This window comes from Canis lupus, chromosome 5, assembly GCF_048164855.1.
Source record: "Canis lupus baileyi chromosome 5, mCanLup2.hap1, whole genome shotgun sequence".
Lineage (NCBI taxonomy): Eukaryota > Metazoa > Chordata > Mammalia > Carnivora > Canidae > Canis > Canis lupus.
Window position 1 is genome coordinate 19,244,216 of NC_132842.1, and position 18,336 is coordinate 19,262,551.

The 18,336-nt window shown below is 39.2% G+C and overlaps 1 protein-coding gene across 10 annotated transcripts in view; it reads right to left on the reverse strand.

Moving 5' to 3' along the window:
- Nucleotides 1-18,336, reverse strand: part of CACNB2 (calcium voltage-gated channel auxiliary subunit beta 2) — a 374,475-nt gene that overhangs the window by 176,061 nt on the left and 180,078 nt on the right. Inside the window, exon 1 of one of the 10 annotated variants that reach the window (XM_072825631.1) lies at nt 6,203-6,741. The exons of 8 other annotated variants lie outside the window; for them this stretch is intronic. In XM_072825631.1, coding sequence (XP_072681732.1) covers nt 6,203-6,253 — 51 coding nt within the window. In that variant the 5' untranslated portion in view covers nt 6,254-6,741. Of the gene's footprint in view, nt 1-6,131; nt 6,742-18,336 lie in introns of those variants that run through there. One more of the 10 variants, XM_072825633.1, reaches the window with a different exon arrangement.

Sequence of the window (18,336 nt, forward strand, 5' to 3'; positions counted from 1 at the left end):
CACAAGTTATTACTTAACTCTGATGGTTTTGCAAATATGTTTCATCTTCAGAGAGATTCAGGGAAAGGACTCTGACAAATACCCTAGAACAGAGGTTTCTGATAACTTTAAGATCATATCACTGAACTGGGTAAGAATTTCTAGAACTAACGGATAAACTGAATTCAAGCAGAACAAGAATTAATTACATGGGGCTAAATGAACTGATGAAGATGATTACAATTTTCATGACTTTTTGTTTGAAATACTGCTGGTTCTTTGATGTTTTATTTCTCAAGATTTAAGGAAAATTTTTTCTTTCCCCCTCCCCCGCCCCTCCCCCTCCACCTATGACCTAGAGCAATTTGGTAAAGTCTACCTATTAACAAATATGAAACAATTACTCTTTCTCTCTACCTGATCTCCCTGTGGATTCTCTCTTCCTATCCCTTCTGCCCCTCCCCCTGCTCATGCTTTCCCTCAAATAAATAAACAAACAAATAAATAAAATGTTTCAGCAAAACAAACTTTGAAAAGTCCATGTGGCCAATTACTACTCTTGTTGCACTTATATAAATAATCAGGACAAGTTTAATGGGACTAGACTTATTTTGCAAACAAATTAGTCTCAGAAAAAAATTTTTGTTTCATTGGAAAACTATAAATAAACCCTTTGGGATTACTAGATTCCAGTCCTGTTAATTGCTTTTGAATGTTATGTTTTCTACCTGTAAACCAACTGGAGCTGGATTCTTCCAATTTTCTTTAATATCTGCTCTAATGTTCCAAAATAAGCAATTTTCAATTTTCCAAAATTTCCAATTTTCTCCCACTGTCTGACTTGAAATCACTAGGAATGAAAACTCTTTTTCCAAAGCCATGCAGACTAATGTTAGACAACTTGATATGCACTTCAGGGAAATCACCACCACAGCTCATGTGTCAACAATCTTTGTGCCCATTGCTGTGAGGCTACTCACGAAGATCACCAGAGACATTCATACTGCAAGCCAGGAAATCTGTTAGATTGCTACTACTTGCCCTCATTTTATTTGAAAATGCTTTGAGTTCAATCTAGAGATCCTGACCAATGGCCTGCAGAATTTAGACTGGATTTATAATTTGCTCTAATCATTAACCCTTATTTTTATTTTGTTTCCATTAGAAATGCCTCCTATCAACTACCTAACTGTGAAATCATCAACAAAATGAAAGGGTCACTTACTGAATAGGAAGATATTTGCAAATGATATATCTGATAAGGGGTTAGTAACCAATATATATATATATATATATATATATATATATATATATATATATATATATATATATTTTTTTTTATTTATGACAGTCACAGAGAGAGAAAGGGAGAGAGGCAGAGACACAGGCAGAGGGAGAGGCAGGCTCCATGCACCGGGAGCCCGACATGGGATTCGATCCCGGGTTTCCAGGATCGCGCCCTGGGCCAAAGGCAGGCGCCAAACCGCTGCGCCACCCAGGGATCCCCCAAAATATATATTTTTTAAATCATACAACTCAACACCATAAAACAATCTCATTCAAAAATGGACAGAGGACTTGAATAGATATTTTTCAGAGTAGACATGCAGACAGACAATAGATACATGAAAAGATGCTCAACATCACTACTATCAGGTAAATGCAAATGAAAACTACAATGAGATATCACCTCACATACTGGTCAATATGGCTAGTATTAAAAAGACAAGAAATAACAAGTATTGGCAAGGATGTGGGGAAAATAGAAACCTTGTACACTGCTGGTAGGAATGTAAATTGGTACATTCACTATGGAAAACTGTATGGAGGTCCTCAAAAAATGGAAAATAGAAATACCATACAATCCAGCAATTCTATTTCTGAGTAATATTTATCCAAAGAAAATGAAAACACTAATTCAAAAGGATATATCTGCCCCTATGTTCATGCAGTCTTATTTACAATAGCCAAGATATGGTAATCTAAGTGTCTATCAATAGATGAATGGAGTATTATGCTAAGTGAAATAAGTCAAATAGAGAAAGACAAATACCATAAGATTTCACTTATATGTGGATTCTAAAAAACAAAATAAATAAACAAACAAAACCAGAGATAGACTCATTGATACAGAGAACAAACTGGTGGTTGCCAGAGGAGAGGGGTGGGACGATGGTCAAAATAGATGAAGAGGATTAAGAGAATCAAAATTCCAGTTATAAAATAAAGAAGTCATGGAGATGTGAAGTATAGCATTGGGAATATGGTCAATAACATTATAACAACTTCGTATGGTGACAGGGGTAACTAGACTTACTATGGTGAACATTTCACAGTGTACATGGATGTCAAACCACGATATTGAATTCTTAAAACTAACATAATATTGTATGTCATCTATACTTGCATTAAAATTTTTTTAACTGATTTATTTTCAAGAGTAAGACTAATTCAGTAAGATACTGGAGCAATCTACCATTGCAACTTCTGAATTGTGAAACTTCCTGGAGATTTTAAAGGTGGGCCTGTAGAGCAGAAAAAACACCCCACCCCAAAATATGCCACTTTGCCATATTCATTATTTTGAATTAAAGTTACTCAAGAAACAGCTGGTACAAGAAGGACACTCTGAACCTCCTTTTTCCCCTGAGAGCAGGAAATAAATCTCCCATCTGAAGACACCCTCCTTGCGCCAGGAGGGTAGAAAGCATCCTCACCACCAGAGGGGGGGATTCAAAGCCAAAAATGCTGTATGAACAAAACCTTGTTACTTCTTCACTAATTTGCTACTTTAATCCCAAACCCCTGTTTTGTCAATTCCTCACAACTGTATTGTTTCTTTTTCTAAAAGGCATAAAGGCTGACTGCTTTGGTCATTTCTTTGAGTCTCATATTTTTATGGGTTCCCGTATGTACAAAATTAAATTTGTTTTTTTTTTCTTTCCTGTTCATCTGTTTCATGTCAATTTAATTATGAGACCAGCCAAAGAACCCAGAAGGGAAGAAAGGGAAAGTTCTCCTCCCCTACAGAACACACAGACACATATCAACTTCTCTTGTTTTTCCCTTTCTAAACTGCTTTAGCAACATAAAGGTGAAGAGAAAGAAAGAATAATACTTCAAAGATCATTAAACTTCTTAGAATATTTAACCTCCATCTTTTTTGTTCTTTCGGGCTTATTGTCATTCAGGAGCTCTGGTGCTTCGCCATTTGGGAGTTGAGGGCCACAGTGAGAATATACTAAAGCTAGAAAATGAGACTGTATACAGACTCAAATATTTGCATATCATTTCCAGAGGGTTTCCACTTGCCTTCTCCCAGCCCTCTGATCCCGGGTCCACAGATATCCAATTAGGAGTCCCACTTCACAGGACTGTTATTTATTTTAATCTCTCCTTCTTCCAGTATGCAAATCATAAACAGCTCATAAATTTCCCTTGCTGTGTCTCCTAGATATCACGGTTTGGGGTCCCAGAGCCAAGTTCTTGCATTATTAGCCACTGCAGAAACTGTAGACAGGAATGTGCATTCCCTTAATAACCAAAGGGTCTGCACTAAGCAGTCTATATGCACTGGGATTGTTAAGAAAAATTCTCACAAACACTTGAAATGCAGATATTACTCTTCTTAACGTTACAATTCAGAGATGATCCGAATCTGCCAATCGCACAGCAATCATGAAGGTAATGGCCTAATATTCAAAGTTAAGTGTGACTATATCTAAATGCTTGCTCTAAACCAGTCAGAAAACACTGAAATTGGGCAGCCCCGGTGGCAAAGCGGTTTAGTGCCGCCTGCAGCCCAGGACGTGATCCTGGAGGCCCTGGATCGAATCCCACGTCGGGCTCTCTGTATGATGCCTGCTTCTCTCTCTGCCTCTCTCTCTGTCTCTATGAATAAATAAATAAAATCTTAAAAAAAAAAAAGAAAACACTGAAATTGTGGGTAATGTGCTAAAGAAACAGAAAAGCCTGCACAAGTCTGAGAGATCATTTTTGTTGTAAGGAAGGGAGGCAAGGACATAGAGGGAGTCCCTACCTTGGTCTAAGAATTATAGCACGTAGTTTCAGTCATAAAGAATATTCAAGAAGCTTAACAATGCAACAGCAGAATTCATAAAAAGAAAACAAATGCACTTAATTAACACTAGTCAGAGACATTTTTTTGACCTTGCCAGTGAAAAAGTAATTATCAATATCAAATTTTACTGGTTTATTAATTTCATTTTAATTCAGGACAGGAAACAAATGTATGGTTTCTACATGGGTTTTTACACATTGGGGATCTTCAGTGACTTTAAAGTATAACTGCTGTAAGAGCTGAAATCATACTTGATTAGAACAAAAATCAGGGTCATATAGCTTATTCAGTATCCTAAAAAGTTACTCCATAACACATATACATACACAAACTCATGTATTTTTAAAATTATCTACACATATATGGATTTAAAAAATTATCTCCATTTATATTATTGTCCAAATTGAAATAATAGTTTCTGCCATCATTGGGGAATTTTGAGGATGACTGATGGTGTTAAATGGAAAGAGAATTGTCTTTATAAATACTTATTTTAAACATTAACTCTTAAGGCCAAAAATCCATGTATTTATCAGCCTAATTCAAACACTGGTATAAGTTCAAATGAGAAGTGATTAGGTCACAGGAAACAAAAATCTAGGATCGGAGGAGAGGAAGTAGTTTAAAAGGATAAAATGTCCCCATGCAGATTCCCCATAATCTTTCGTAGAACTGAAATTAACTGTACGATAATCATTCAACCATTTTGAAGTCATCTAGATAGACATCCCCATTAAATAACTGTGACATTTTTCAGCCCAATTTCACTGCTGAAAATATTTAAAATGACCACTGTAATGTATCTGGCAGTTTGGGATATTTAGCAATTTGGGTTCAGGATTATACATTTTCCTAATTCACGAAAGAATTCCTCTGCAGAAACAACCATAACAGCTATTTTGTGTGTGATTACATTCTTAGAAAGCAGGCAGGTTTACAGGAAAGGATGATTCCAGATATCCCTCAGAACAAACAGGTATTGAATAATTTCGAAATTAAAAGTGAGTGGCATCTGAAAAGCTCAGATACTTGCGTGAACTATCAACTACCTAGAAATCATTTAGAATTAGTTTGCATATTGCCAGCCTATAGAAATATAAACTTTAAAGCAGACAAAGGTGAGCAAGGGAAAAGGTGTGCTTAGAAAATTTTAGATGAGATACAATAACGTATCATGAAGGATCACATAGATTAAGAGACACATCTCACAGTTTTGTCGCATAAAACACGGAATAGATGATTACCACACGCAGGTATTTCTCAGCAAGAATTATTTTTCCTTCATTAGATGAACTTAGTGAGGCTTGGAACTGGAAACAGAAGAGGTACCTTGGAAAACATTTCTAGGCAAGCTGTATTTTACTGATTTTAAAAAAGGTATTTTCGTGTCCTATTAGCACAGATATTTGTAACCTTAGGATTTTTACTTTAGGCTTTTTTTTTTTAGATTTTATTTTTATTTAGTTTCATCTATGAGTTCTAGAACAATTATTTGTTCTGAAGCCTTCCCTAGGAGGGCACCAATAATGAGGGGATCTCTACTTTCAAAGTTCCATTCGCTATCTAAAGACCCAAACATCCCATCTTTGTGAGGTAGAGCCCTGTTGATCAAGTATTTTAAACATTAGCCTTTCATTCCTGTATTTCATTAAACTCACAAATTTTTGAGGTGACAAACAAGCAATGAAATCTGGATTTGCAGCCATGCAGGAAGTCAAATCATCTTGATTTACACAGAAAGGCCTGGGGGGGTGTAATAAAGCAGCTCAGTGGCTAAGCTGTCAGTACGATGTGCAAATGCAACAAGTGACTGTCTACAGCTGGAAAAAGCATTTCCACTCTCCAGTGTCTCCCAGTCTCTCCCCCACTCTCTACCCGCCCCCCCAAGCTACTAAACTGATCTCAATCACATACCAGTTTCAAACCAGAGTTAGCGCTTTCCCTGCTCAAACCACCTGAGCACTGACATCATAACACTGCAAATGACATTTCTGGCAAGATAAGGAAAACTTGCAGAAGAAGAAGAAGAAGAAGAGAAGCAACTGACGCGATTTCGCTTGAGCTCACTCACAATAAAGGACATGCCCGTCTTCTGGAGACCACACCGGTGCATCTGGCCTGCCTCCCTGCCCGCGCGCTTACCCCAGGAATGATGCACTTAGTCTGAGGAGACATGAGGCGTCTGTCCAGCATGCCAGCCCAATTCCAAGTGGACCCAGCTCTCCAGAGAGCAGGAATGTGCTTCACGGGGGCAAGAACTCAATAAAACAGCTCAAGGCAGCCAAGTCTTGCTTTGCTGACCAGCATAGCAACTGCCTTCCTCGTCCTTGGCTGGCTCGAGGTGTGCAGTCTTAGCCAGCCAGTGTGACTTTCTCAAAGTTCTTCCGATTATAACGGTTCTGGAACCACTTAGGCCTCGCAGACAAGCTCATCAAAGTCAATTAACAAACACAAGTGGGAGGGGCTTTTTCTACTGCCAGTTACGTCAGCTGGCTTTGCAGGAGCAAAGCCTGCACACTTGTGAAAGCCCAGCAACATTTCATCAATGTCAGATGCAGGCCTTCCAGGCGGCACTGGCTGCGGCCGCGCTAAGCATACTCTCTCTACTATAGGACAACAGATTGCACAACTGGCCAAGCCGTCAGGGGTTCAAGAAAACGATCAGACTGGGGGAAAAAGAAAAAAAAGCCTGGAACAAAAGTGAGAACATTCTTTCGCTCACATCCGATGAAGAAATATTTCCTCCTTCGCATACAAGAAAGTGATATCTTTCTTTTGTGGTCACCTTTCACATTCTCCAAGTGCATGAGAAACACATTTTTTTTTTTTCTCCACACAGCCACATAAATATCGCTTGGAGAAATTCAATTTCATTTCAACTGAAAACGTCTTTTCATCAAAAGACAATTTTAAAAAATGGAGCAAAAACCACGATACTCTAAGAACATGTTTGCAAAGCATGTAACAAAGGATTACTATCCCGAAGACAGAAAGGACTCCCAAAAGCCAATAAATAAAAGTCCCACAACATAAAAGAATATGGCAAAGAAAAATGAATAAATAAAACCACAGAAGAGAAAATTCTAGCAGCCAAGACACATGAAAAATACTTGACTTCACTACTGGTCAGGAATACAAATGAAAATCACAGTTTACCATTTCACAGTCATTAGGGTCAAAATATTTTAATGTATTTGAAATACCAGATCTTGGTGAGGATGTCAAGCAAGGGTTGGCATACTCTGAGGATGTCAAGCAAGGGTTGGCATACTCTGGCTGAAGGCCAAAACTAACCAGCTACCCATTACCCATCACCTGCAAGCTAAGAATGTTACATTTTAAAATGACTAGAAAAAAAATCAAGAAGACTGTATCTTGTGACACTGAAAATTAGATGAAATTTAAATTTCAGTGTCCCCAAGCAAAGGTTTAAGCAAACACAGTCACGTTCATTCATATACATATGGTTTATGGCTGTTTTTGCATTACAGTCACAGGGTTGAGTAGTTATGAGATAGACCACGTCGCTTAGCAAGGCTTAAATATTTCTGATCTGGTCTTTTACAGAAAAGGTTTGCCAACCCCTGATGGAAAGCAGCCAGACTTTCAGACGTTGTTAGTGGGAGTGTAAATTGGTACAGCCAAGTTAGAGATTTTGCAAAAGGCGAAGGCAGTGAAGTTGTTAATGACCATGCTCTCGGATTGCCATCATCCCTCACACAAGCACACAGGGAGGCGTATGCACAGAATGTCCCTAGCAACACTGGGGATTTTAGTAAAAGCCTGGTAACAAATTCAATGTGTATCAACAGGAGAGTGGCTCAACAAGGTTTGAGACACTACAGCAAGGAGAGTGAATGGTCTCTAAGTAACTACATGGATTAAATCCCCACAAATATGTCCATAGAAAAAAGCAAGTTGTAAAACCTTTATACCTTAAGAACCTATAATATGATTTGTATGAAGTTTGAAAATAGGCAAAAATGCTATACACTTCCTGTAGGTAGTAAAAGAATACAAATAAATATGAAAAAGTACTAAATGCAGGAGAGTGGTTACATCTGGATAGGAGTACATCTGGAAGAATTAATGGAGGGTGGGGTAACTCTGTTAGTGATATTTTATTTCTTAAACTCAGCTGCACCTCCACCATTGGCCACTGTATTATTTTTTATGTATTTTCTGTAACTCTGAAAACTTCATATAAGTGCATTACTTATTCATAAAAGAAATAATTTTAGAATTAGAAAAAATAGTGGAAAATGGAATACAAAAATGCCAAATCACTATATAGACAATAAAATGTTTATAGGACACTTTCATTATATAACAAAATACATATGATATATGAGAGTAAGTCAAAGAAAAAGAATAGCCTATCAATTTTTTTCTTTTCATAATAATGACTCCACGGTTAAAAACTTGTAAGGAAACATGAATTCTAATTATCATGGTTGCATTTGGGTAGTGGGTTAAGGGTAGGGTTTTTTTTCCTTCTTTTAAAAAATTCAGTATTTTGGAGTGCCTGGATGGCTCACTCAGTTGAACATCTCACTTTTAATTTTGGTTCAGGTTATGATCTTTGGGTCCTCAGATCAAGCCCCCACATCAGGCTCCGCTTAAGATTTTCTCTTTCTTTCTCTGCCCCTCTCCTGACTTGTGCTCTCTCTCTCTTAAGAAAACAAAACATAAAAAGATTAGTATTTTCAAACTTTTTATGGTAGGTTTATATTATTTTTTCAACCCCCCAAAAGTTTTAAATGTCTAACTGACAACCAAGGATTATCTAATTTTCTAGGGAAATTAGAAACCTTCGTTTAACTCACTATTTACTTTGGATTAGGATATTTTATATATTTTGAGGGTAAATACTAACTTGTAGAAAGTTGATAGAAATGCCAGTGAATTTGACCAGTAGAAACAAATTCATCCAGTAAAAATGCTAATGATTTCCATCTGTATAAAAGATAACCCCCAAATGACTGTTTTATTGTCCTGTACAACAGTAACCAGTTCTGTATGTATTGTAAGAAATCTTAGCCCGGTATCTTCCTTTCAATGAGTATAAATAAATACATCTCTCCTGTAATCTTTTTCTTTAAAGATTTTATTTTTTCATTTGACAAAGAGAGAGAGAGAGAGCACAAGCAGGGGGAGAAGCAGGCAGAGGGAGAAGGAGAAGCAGGCTCCCACTGAGCAGGGAGCCTGATGCTGGGCTTGATCCCAGGACCCTGGGATCATGACCCAAGTCGAAAGCAGATGCTTAACCAATTGAACCACCCAGGCACTCCTCTTCCATAATCTTTTTTTTTTTTTTTTTTTTTTTTAGATTTTATTTATTTATTCATGAGAGATACAGAGAGAGAGGCAGAGACATAGGTAGAGGGAGAAGCAGGCTCCCCATGGGAAGCCGGCTGCAAGACTTGATCTCAGAACCCTGGGATCACAACTTGAGCCAAAGGCAGATGCTCAACCACTGAGCCACCCAGGCATCCCTTCCTTAATCTTTTAAACTAGTTTTACCATCTTGCTAGTTTTCTTGATGAATTAGAAAAAAATCTTTGACACATATTCATTGTACATTTAAGATAAACGTTCTGAAATTTTTGAAAAATTATACTTGACCATCAGTTTTCAAGGTTTCTGACAATGACATATGATTGTGAGCTTTCCAAGTCTAGCTCATATTAATATATGATGCCACTAAAATATACTTACAATAGAAAAATGTCAGAAATTAATGCGGGTTTCAGGTAAGCAAAAAATCAACTAGGGTTTGAAAAGGAGGAGGAGGAGAACGGAAATTCTAGAAGGCAATTTCAGTGCCTTTCCAAGGTCCTATATATTCTTTAACACTAAACAACAGTATATTCCTGGGATAGCATTTTTTTCACACATTAAATAGGATTTTTTTCTTCCCTTCAAATGGGACTGAGGAATATTTTTCTGATGACTCTGGGAAGACAAAGAGAAAAAGAGAGAAGATATAAGAGGTGTAGGTATCACAGACAAATAGACTATTGAGAGTATAAGCAAGGAAGGTGATAACAGAAATCCATGCAGGATTTTAGATCAGTGTATCATGCCGGAAACCACAAGAAATAACAAATCCAAGACAACTTGGTCACTTTCCAGTGTTAAAAGGTAGAAAAGGGAAGGCAATCTTAACTTAGGTGGGTAAGTCAGTATCCAGTAGTGATAATTTTTTCCCCCAAAGATTTTATTTGTTTATTCTACAGAGAAAGAGAGAGAGCATGAATGAGTGTGGTGGTAGCAGCAGAGGGAGAGAGAGAGAATCTCAAGCAGACTCTACAATGAGTGTGGAGCCCAACACAGGGCTTGATCCCACGACCCCAAGATCATGACCTGAGGCAAAACGAAGAGTCCAACAAACTGAGGCACCCAGGTGTGCCATGATTCTTTTTTAAAAACTTATTTATCTGAGAGAAACAGAGAGAGCAAGTGGGGGAGAAGCTGAGGGACAGAATATTCAAGCAGACTCCTCGCTGAGTGCACAGTACTACATGGGGCTCAATCCCATGATCCTGAGCTGAAACCAAGAGCAGGATGCTTAACCAAATGAGCCACCCAAGTGCCCCTCCAGTAGTGAATTTTTGGTTTTTCATACATTTGGCATATTTTCAAGCCAAGTGTTTATAATTTAGAGCATGTCTAAAATACACTCATAGTCTAGAATAAAAATGTTAAAAATGACATTTTCTGTTTTTTCTACATATAAAATAATTTCCCTGGTTTTATAATGTATTTTCATTATTAAGCACTGGAAAAACAAAAACTAGAACAAAACAAAACAAATAGCAACACTTATCTTTGCTATCCCTCAGGTTCCTAATCTGTGAAAAGGGGAGATGACTTCAAGAGAATTGTCAGGATTGCATGAAACATCTAGCACACATCTGGCACATCAGAGATGACAAATAAATGTTAATTTTCTTTGCTATAACTGGGTGGTTCTCAGCTGGGAATGATTTTGTCCTGAGGGGACATTTAGCAACGTCTAGGGACATTTTTGATTGCCACATTGGGATGGATGGGTGGTTTACTGGCATCTAGTGGGTAGAAGCCAAGGACGCTGCTAAATATCCTATAATGCACAGCCCCCATCTCCCACCAGAAAGAATTTTCCAGCTCAATATGTCCATAGTGCTGAGGTTGAGAAACCTGAAGGTGCCCTTTATAGTGGTGCTATCAATGTGAAGTACTTTAAATTATAAACCAAGATGACTGCCTGTGAAATTCAAACCACATCTAGATCTACTCCAGGTTGCCTCAAAGTGGGATAGAGGGTTGAAGAGGCAAAGGGCAGGGACAGGAGAAGCCAACCTGCTGTGAATTGGGAACGGCTCAGAGGCAGCCCCTGGGAGCTCGGCCAAGTGCCTGGTTATTCTGTGATTTTCTACAGGAGAAGCCCAGAGACCATGGCCTAGCTTGGCATCAGGTTTCAGATGGAAGGACCAGAGGTTTCTGCAGTCCCTACTGGCATTCACACCACTAAACTTTTGCTTTAGCTTGTTTCCAATTCCCATCTACACACCCCTTACCATCCCCCAAGTTGTCTTTGCTAAACTGAAAAAGGCTTAATGAAATTGCCATTAGAACCAGAGAACTCCTCGAGTGCTATTTTTATAACTAAAGAAGCATGCTCACCAATCTGCCGAGAGAAGGGTTCTCTTTATTTTGCTATATTTGTATTCAGAATTGTTATTATCTGTCTACATAAACAGAAGGCAGGGAAGACAGCTTCGGCAGTACTGAATCCTCAATCTGAGACAACGTTCCCATTTGTTGTTTTAAACTTTAAAACAGCAGCAGACCTTTCTGGATGGTGGTGGCCGAAGTATAAATAATGTTGTGTTGCCAGGAGACCAAAAAAAAAAAAAAGGCAAAATTTTGGAGATCACATATTTTGAGTGGCCACTCCAGACTTCAAAGGCCAGACTGTTTATCTAATGGGCAAGGATTGTGAAAAAAACTCCCTTGATCACACCCCAATTTAGAGCTCATGTCATCAATAGTGTCGTCTTTGATTATAAAAGGCCACGATATGTGTACAAATATGGATAATTATGGCGTGCATTAGCCAGACAGTGAATCATGATAACAAAACAAAACTCTAACGTGTGTGTACACTCTAAGCCTCACATGTGTTTTTGGTAAATAACAGCCAAACACATTGTTTTTCTCAAGAAATAAAAATAGCAAACAATTCCAAATGTCATAGAAAAAACAAAACACATAATGAAAATAGTCACATTTATAATTGTATTTTCTTTCCACCTAATATTGTTTTCGCTAATGAATTCATTTTTTAAAAATTTCATGTGACAACAAATTCCAACAAATTTCTACTGGTTCAGAAGAATATGAGAAAAAAACAAAGCAATTTTTTCCTGCATCTGTACTATTTGACCCAAATGGTTATACTGTTAAATCTCTTTCCTCACATTTTATTCCCATAAAGAGTCTGTTATCAACTCTGGCCCTAATTCATCTAGCTACAGATGAGGGGAGGATCTTCATTTAAATCAGAGCCACTCAAATAAAGGAAGCTCCCTTCTTTTTATTTCATGAAAAATTTAGCAGTGGATGGAACTCAGCTAGCTTTTTGCCCTTCTTCCCTCCTTGATAAAAAGCTGTCCTTAAAAAAACCACACACATACACAACAGGGATGCCTGGGTGGCTCAGCGGTTAAGCAGCTGCCTTTGGCTCAGGGCATGATCCTGGAGTCCCTGGATCGAGTCCTGCTTCGGGCTTCCTGCATGGAGCCTGCTTCTCCCTCTGCCTGTGTCTCTGTCTCTGTCTCTCTCTGTCTCTCTCATGAGTAAATGAATAAAATCTTAAAAAAAAAAAAAACACAACATATTATGCACTTTGCCATTAGTTAGAAACTTACATTGGCCAAACAACTTCCTTTTGGAGACAATGTCCTAATTTCCAAACATATCACAACTAACCAACTACAAGAACCGAAAGGGACTCTCTTCCCCACCGCTTGCTTTTCCACATTATTGGCTAAGATATACTTGAAAATATCCTTGAGTATTGTTATTAATAAAGAGTCACGGTAAATTTAACCTACCTCAAAGCTGCTACTTCAGACTATTCTATGAAAAATAAAAGGAGGAGAGGTTGCTTTGTGGGACTCCTGTGGCCTCTTTGTTCCCCCATGGATCTGTTCTATTGTAACCCTGACCCCAAGAGCCATAGTTTATAATTTTTTGGTACTTGCAACCTGCATTTAACATAATAAACCTCTCTTTCCTTATCATTAAATGTCTTTCCAGAGCAATCTATAAGAAAAATTGCTGATTACTTTCTATAGTAATTGAAGGAACCTGTGTAATTCAATGTGCCCTATTTAATGGTTCAATATTTCCCTTTAAAACAGCTGCCACTGAATTATGCAGTATGAGGTGTGTGCTGAGGATTAAGGGGGGTACATCAAGTGCTGGGTTTGCATTGTGTTTTTGAGATACCCTCGCCCCTGACACACACACCCCATTTCTTAATCCTCTTCTCCCAGCCCTGCTCTATCTGCCATCTTCAGGGTTTTCCTCCTGAAATTTTCACTTCTCACCTGTGTTGAGGTTTCTGTGAGGTGGTCTTAAATATCCCAGGTCTTTGGGTTCTAGGCTCTTGCATGTAACTCCAACTTGACACCTCCCCATGAACTTCCAATAGGATTCTCAAACATATCTGCCTCCAAAGGAACTATTGATTCTCCCGCCTGCCCCCCAGCCCAATCTTATACACTGTAGTGCATAGCACCACTGTCCTCCTGTGACCAGACCAAAAACTCATTGGCAGGTCCTGTCCACTCGAGCCAACCTTTGTCACCTCCCTTATGACCTGCTTAGCAATAGCCTCTATTTTTTTAAAAAATATTTTACTTATTCATGAGAGACACACAGAGAGAGGCAGAGACACAGGCAGAGGGAGAAGCAGGCTTCACATGGGAGCTCGATGTGGGACTCGATCCCGGGTCTCCAGGACCACACCCTGGGCTGAAGGTGGTGCTAAACCACTGAGCCACCCGGGCCCAGCAATAGCTTCTAGTTCTCATGGCTGCTGTCCCATCTCCATAGACAGCCAAAGTTTTCTTTTCTTTTCTTTTTAAAGATTTTATTCATTTATTTATTTGAGAGAGAGAGAGAGAGCAAGAGAGAGTGCAAGAGCTCACGAGCGGTGGGGAGGAGCAGAGGGAGAGGGACAAGCAGACTCTGCACTGAGCATGGAGTCTGCCGTGGGGCTTGATGCCACAACCCTGAGATCATGACCTGAGCCAAAACCAAGAGTTGGATGCTTAACCAACTAAGCCACCCAGGCACACCCAAAGTAGTCTTTTTTAAAGGATGAATTCATTTCAATCGTTCCACTGCTTAAAATCTTCTAATTGTTTCTCACTGCAGCTGAAATAAGCCATGTGCAGGGCTGGTGAGAACTGGCTCCTGGCCATGTTTCCAACCTCATCTCCCCTCACTCTGCCCATCGGCGCCACAGCTGAAGCCACAGTGGCCTTCCTGATGTCCCCAGACTGCACCGCACGCATTCTGGTGTCAGGGATCTGCATCTGCTCTTCTATCCAGTTGGAATGCTTTCCCCGTGGACACATACAGGGCTGCCACCTTCTGACATTATTTAGTAAACTCATCTCCTCAAAGAAGCCCTGAGCTCTAGGACCAAGGTGGAACTACTCTCTGTCACATGACCTGGCTGGATTTTCTCTACAGCTTATAGCAATAGTTGAAGATACACCCAGTGTATCGATTTCTAGATCATATTTGCCTTGCCAATAGAATAAGCACAGGACCTGTGGCTTGTCCACCAAGCTAGTTTCAGCTGTAATGTGACTGCCATGAACATGGCTCTCTTATTGCTTTTGGAGGAATACGGTCTGGTCCACGATCTAGTAAAACCTGGAAGTACATTCAATAAAATGGAAAGTACACTAGACCCAGAGACAGTAGAACTGAGTTAGTTCCAACTCTGCTGCCATTAACTAACTGGCTGAGTTACCTGGATTTGCCTGAAGCCTCCGAAGCTTCCAAAGTGAAGAGAGGTTGTTCAACTGTTACTCTAAAGAAAGGCTAAAGACTTAGTCTAGACCTCCCACTAACAGTTCTAAGATTGCTATTCCATTAGACATGCTGGAGGAAGGGACTTTATACAATAGTTTCAACCAGTTAGAGCTTCCACTTATCATCTCTAGGAGATTCACAACTGATTTAGGTTAAAAAAAATTGATCAAAATAATTGGCACTTGCTTGGTTAATCAAATTTTCACCCCATTCTTCTTCAAACTAAAGCTTGTTGATGTAGTGAGTCCTAGGACTATATCTGATATCTTGATGCATTTGCAAATTGCTCACATATAATATATACCTAAATAAAGTCTGCCAGACATTCTTTTTTTTCCCTGTTTTTTTTTTTTTTTCTGCCAGACATTCTAAGTATTTAATAATGAGTATGATTTTTAGGACTTATTTGTCTTCTTAAGATTCCAGCTTTAGTCAGATATAACTGACATATAAAATTGTAAGGTACCTAAAGCGTACATTGTGGTGGTTTGATATATACATGTACATAGTGAAAGGATCCCTGCCATCTAGTTGGTTAATTAACACATTCATCATCTCACGTGCTACCTTCTTGTAGTGTGTGTGGGAACACCTCATGTTGTCAGCTGTAGTCACCAGGAGCTTACTTATCCTATAGCTAACTCTGTACCCTTTTACTATGTTCCCCCATTTTCCCCCACCACCTAGCCCTAGCAACCATTTTCCTAATCTACAATGAATGTCTCAGTTTTAAAAACATGAATTTATAAATCAGTACAATAGAATAAACTTAAGTAGATAAAAAATAGATTAATAATAGACAGGAGGGAAACTGAATTAGGGATACAGAAAAGCATACAGGACTGCTAAAAATAAGATCATGAGCTCAAATGGAATGGCTCTTACTATGTGATTTCGTTTTACTAATTCCTCCGATGAAGCAGTGAAATGATTTTTCTAGATGTAAATTTAGTCTAAATCTCAAAGATGTAAATGTTTACTCCTTGATTTTTACTACAAACACGGACCCATTTTTATTTTACTTTTTTATTTATTTTTAAAAAGATTTTATTTATTCATGAAAGAAGAAAGAGAGAGAGAGAGAGAGAGAGAGAGAGGCAGAGACACAGGCAGAGGGAGAAGTAGGCTCCACGCAGGGAGCCCGACATTGGATTTGATTCTGGGACTCCAGGACCACACCCCGGGCCGAAGGCAGGCATTAAACCACTGGGCCACCCAGGGATCCCAACACGGACCCATTTTTAAAGCATATATCTCCCCCACACCCCTATTTTTATTATGGAATGATTGAGGAGTACCAATCCTAACAAAACCATATATTCAAAACCACATTTTTTAAAACAATGGAGGCATGTTTCATCATTTGCTTTTATGAGAATAATTTTTTTGAGGAATTTTGGAATATATGACAAGTGGAACCCTTATTCATGTTTTCAAATGAGATTAAAACCTGCTTAGCATTTTATTTGGGGGAAACTTTCTGAGGGTTTATTATTCTTTTTTTGCAGTATGGTTGTGAATCCACATCAAGAATGTTTATTCCTACCTGGCCCAGAACATGCACAAGCTGAATGATTTGTGTACCACAGCTAAGTGAAGAAAGGATTAGGGAAACAGACATAAAAATAAAATTCTCACAAGTGAAGGACAGAGTGGGTAGTTCTAGCCCAAGAGAACGTGGGAAATACATCTGTGGATTTGCAATCCGAACTACTTTTACTGTGTGCATTCCTTAGGTTGGTGGTTCTCAAGGTGTGGTCTGAGGACCCAGAGACCATTTCAGAAGATCTTCGAGGTCAAAACTAATTCTCTGAGCATCAGATGAAAAACTGGAGATATCCCAAAAATAAATGTGACATTTTAAAACTGTCTCTTTATTCTCTATCCAATGAAATCGTACACTACAAATCTCCAAATGAGCCCTGGGGCTCGTTTCATCCCCGATTGTGATTCATGTCATTGAGTCCCAAATGTCAATCACTGTAAGTAGGCTCTTCAGGATAAATGTCTTGCAATATATTCCACACTGGTCTTTGAGGATGACAGAGGACGAGCGTCTTTGATGATGAGCACTACCATCTGGTAAGCAGAACTGCATAAGTGTATGTGTAGATCGACTATATACGTGCACCTTACAGGGCTCTGGGTGGCTCAGTTGGTTAAACTTCTGTTTTCAGCTCAAGTCATGATCTCAGGGTCCGGGGATCAAGCCCTTCGACTGGCTCCCTGCTCAGTGGGGAGTCTACTCTCCTCTCTCTTCCTCCCTCTACCTTCCTCCCTGCTCATTCTCTCTCTCTCTCTCTCTCTCTTTCTCTCTCTCTCTCTCAAATGAACAAATAAATAATCTTTGAAAAAATAAATAAGTTCGCCTTCGGTATAAGGATATTTAGGTATAATGTGGTTAATCTGTGAATTATGATATATACGATACATAAATCAGGTAAACACCATCACTTGCTTGAAACCAGGGGTTCTCAGCCTTGCTGCAAAAGTGGAACCACTGGGGAGCTTTAAGTTCTTCCAATGCCTGAAGCCTACCCCCTGAGATTCTGACTTAATTGGTCTGGGACGAGGCTTGGGCATGTGGAGTTTTAAAAGCTCCCCAGGTGATTCTAATGTGCAGCCAAGATAGAAAACTATCATGTTAGGGCCATGGCTGATTCTCCTCTTTTCTCAGCAGGTTTCATCACTGTTCCCTGCTGAGTCTTTGAGCCTTGAATTCTCGCAGCTCTTGAATGCATCCCCTGAAACCGAGTCCTTGATGTTGCCATGATACACCCTGTGTCTCCCAGAATCTTGGATCCTTCCAGAACTGGCTGCAGAATCTACCTACTTCACAGGCAGTTCTTTCTCATATCCACTCCTAACTTTCAATCTGCTTCCGGCATTTGGCACTTCTGACCTGTCCTCAATTAGAATTTGCCTTTAACACCAGCTCCCTTTGCCCCAGAGTCTGAAATCAGCCCTGTGCCCCACTCAGCTCCGGCTCCAGAACCCCCAGCGTGCTGAGCTCTGTCCATGCAGGAGAGGAAGTTAGTCAGATACAGTCTTAAACTTCTGCCCTTTGCAGAGTACGGGCATGATTGTGGTCATTAAAAACACTGCTGGCACAATTTAGTATTTCCAGATGTGCATATTTCCACAAGATAACATTTAAGTACATCTGATATTTTTGG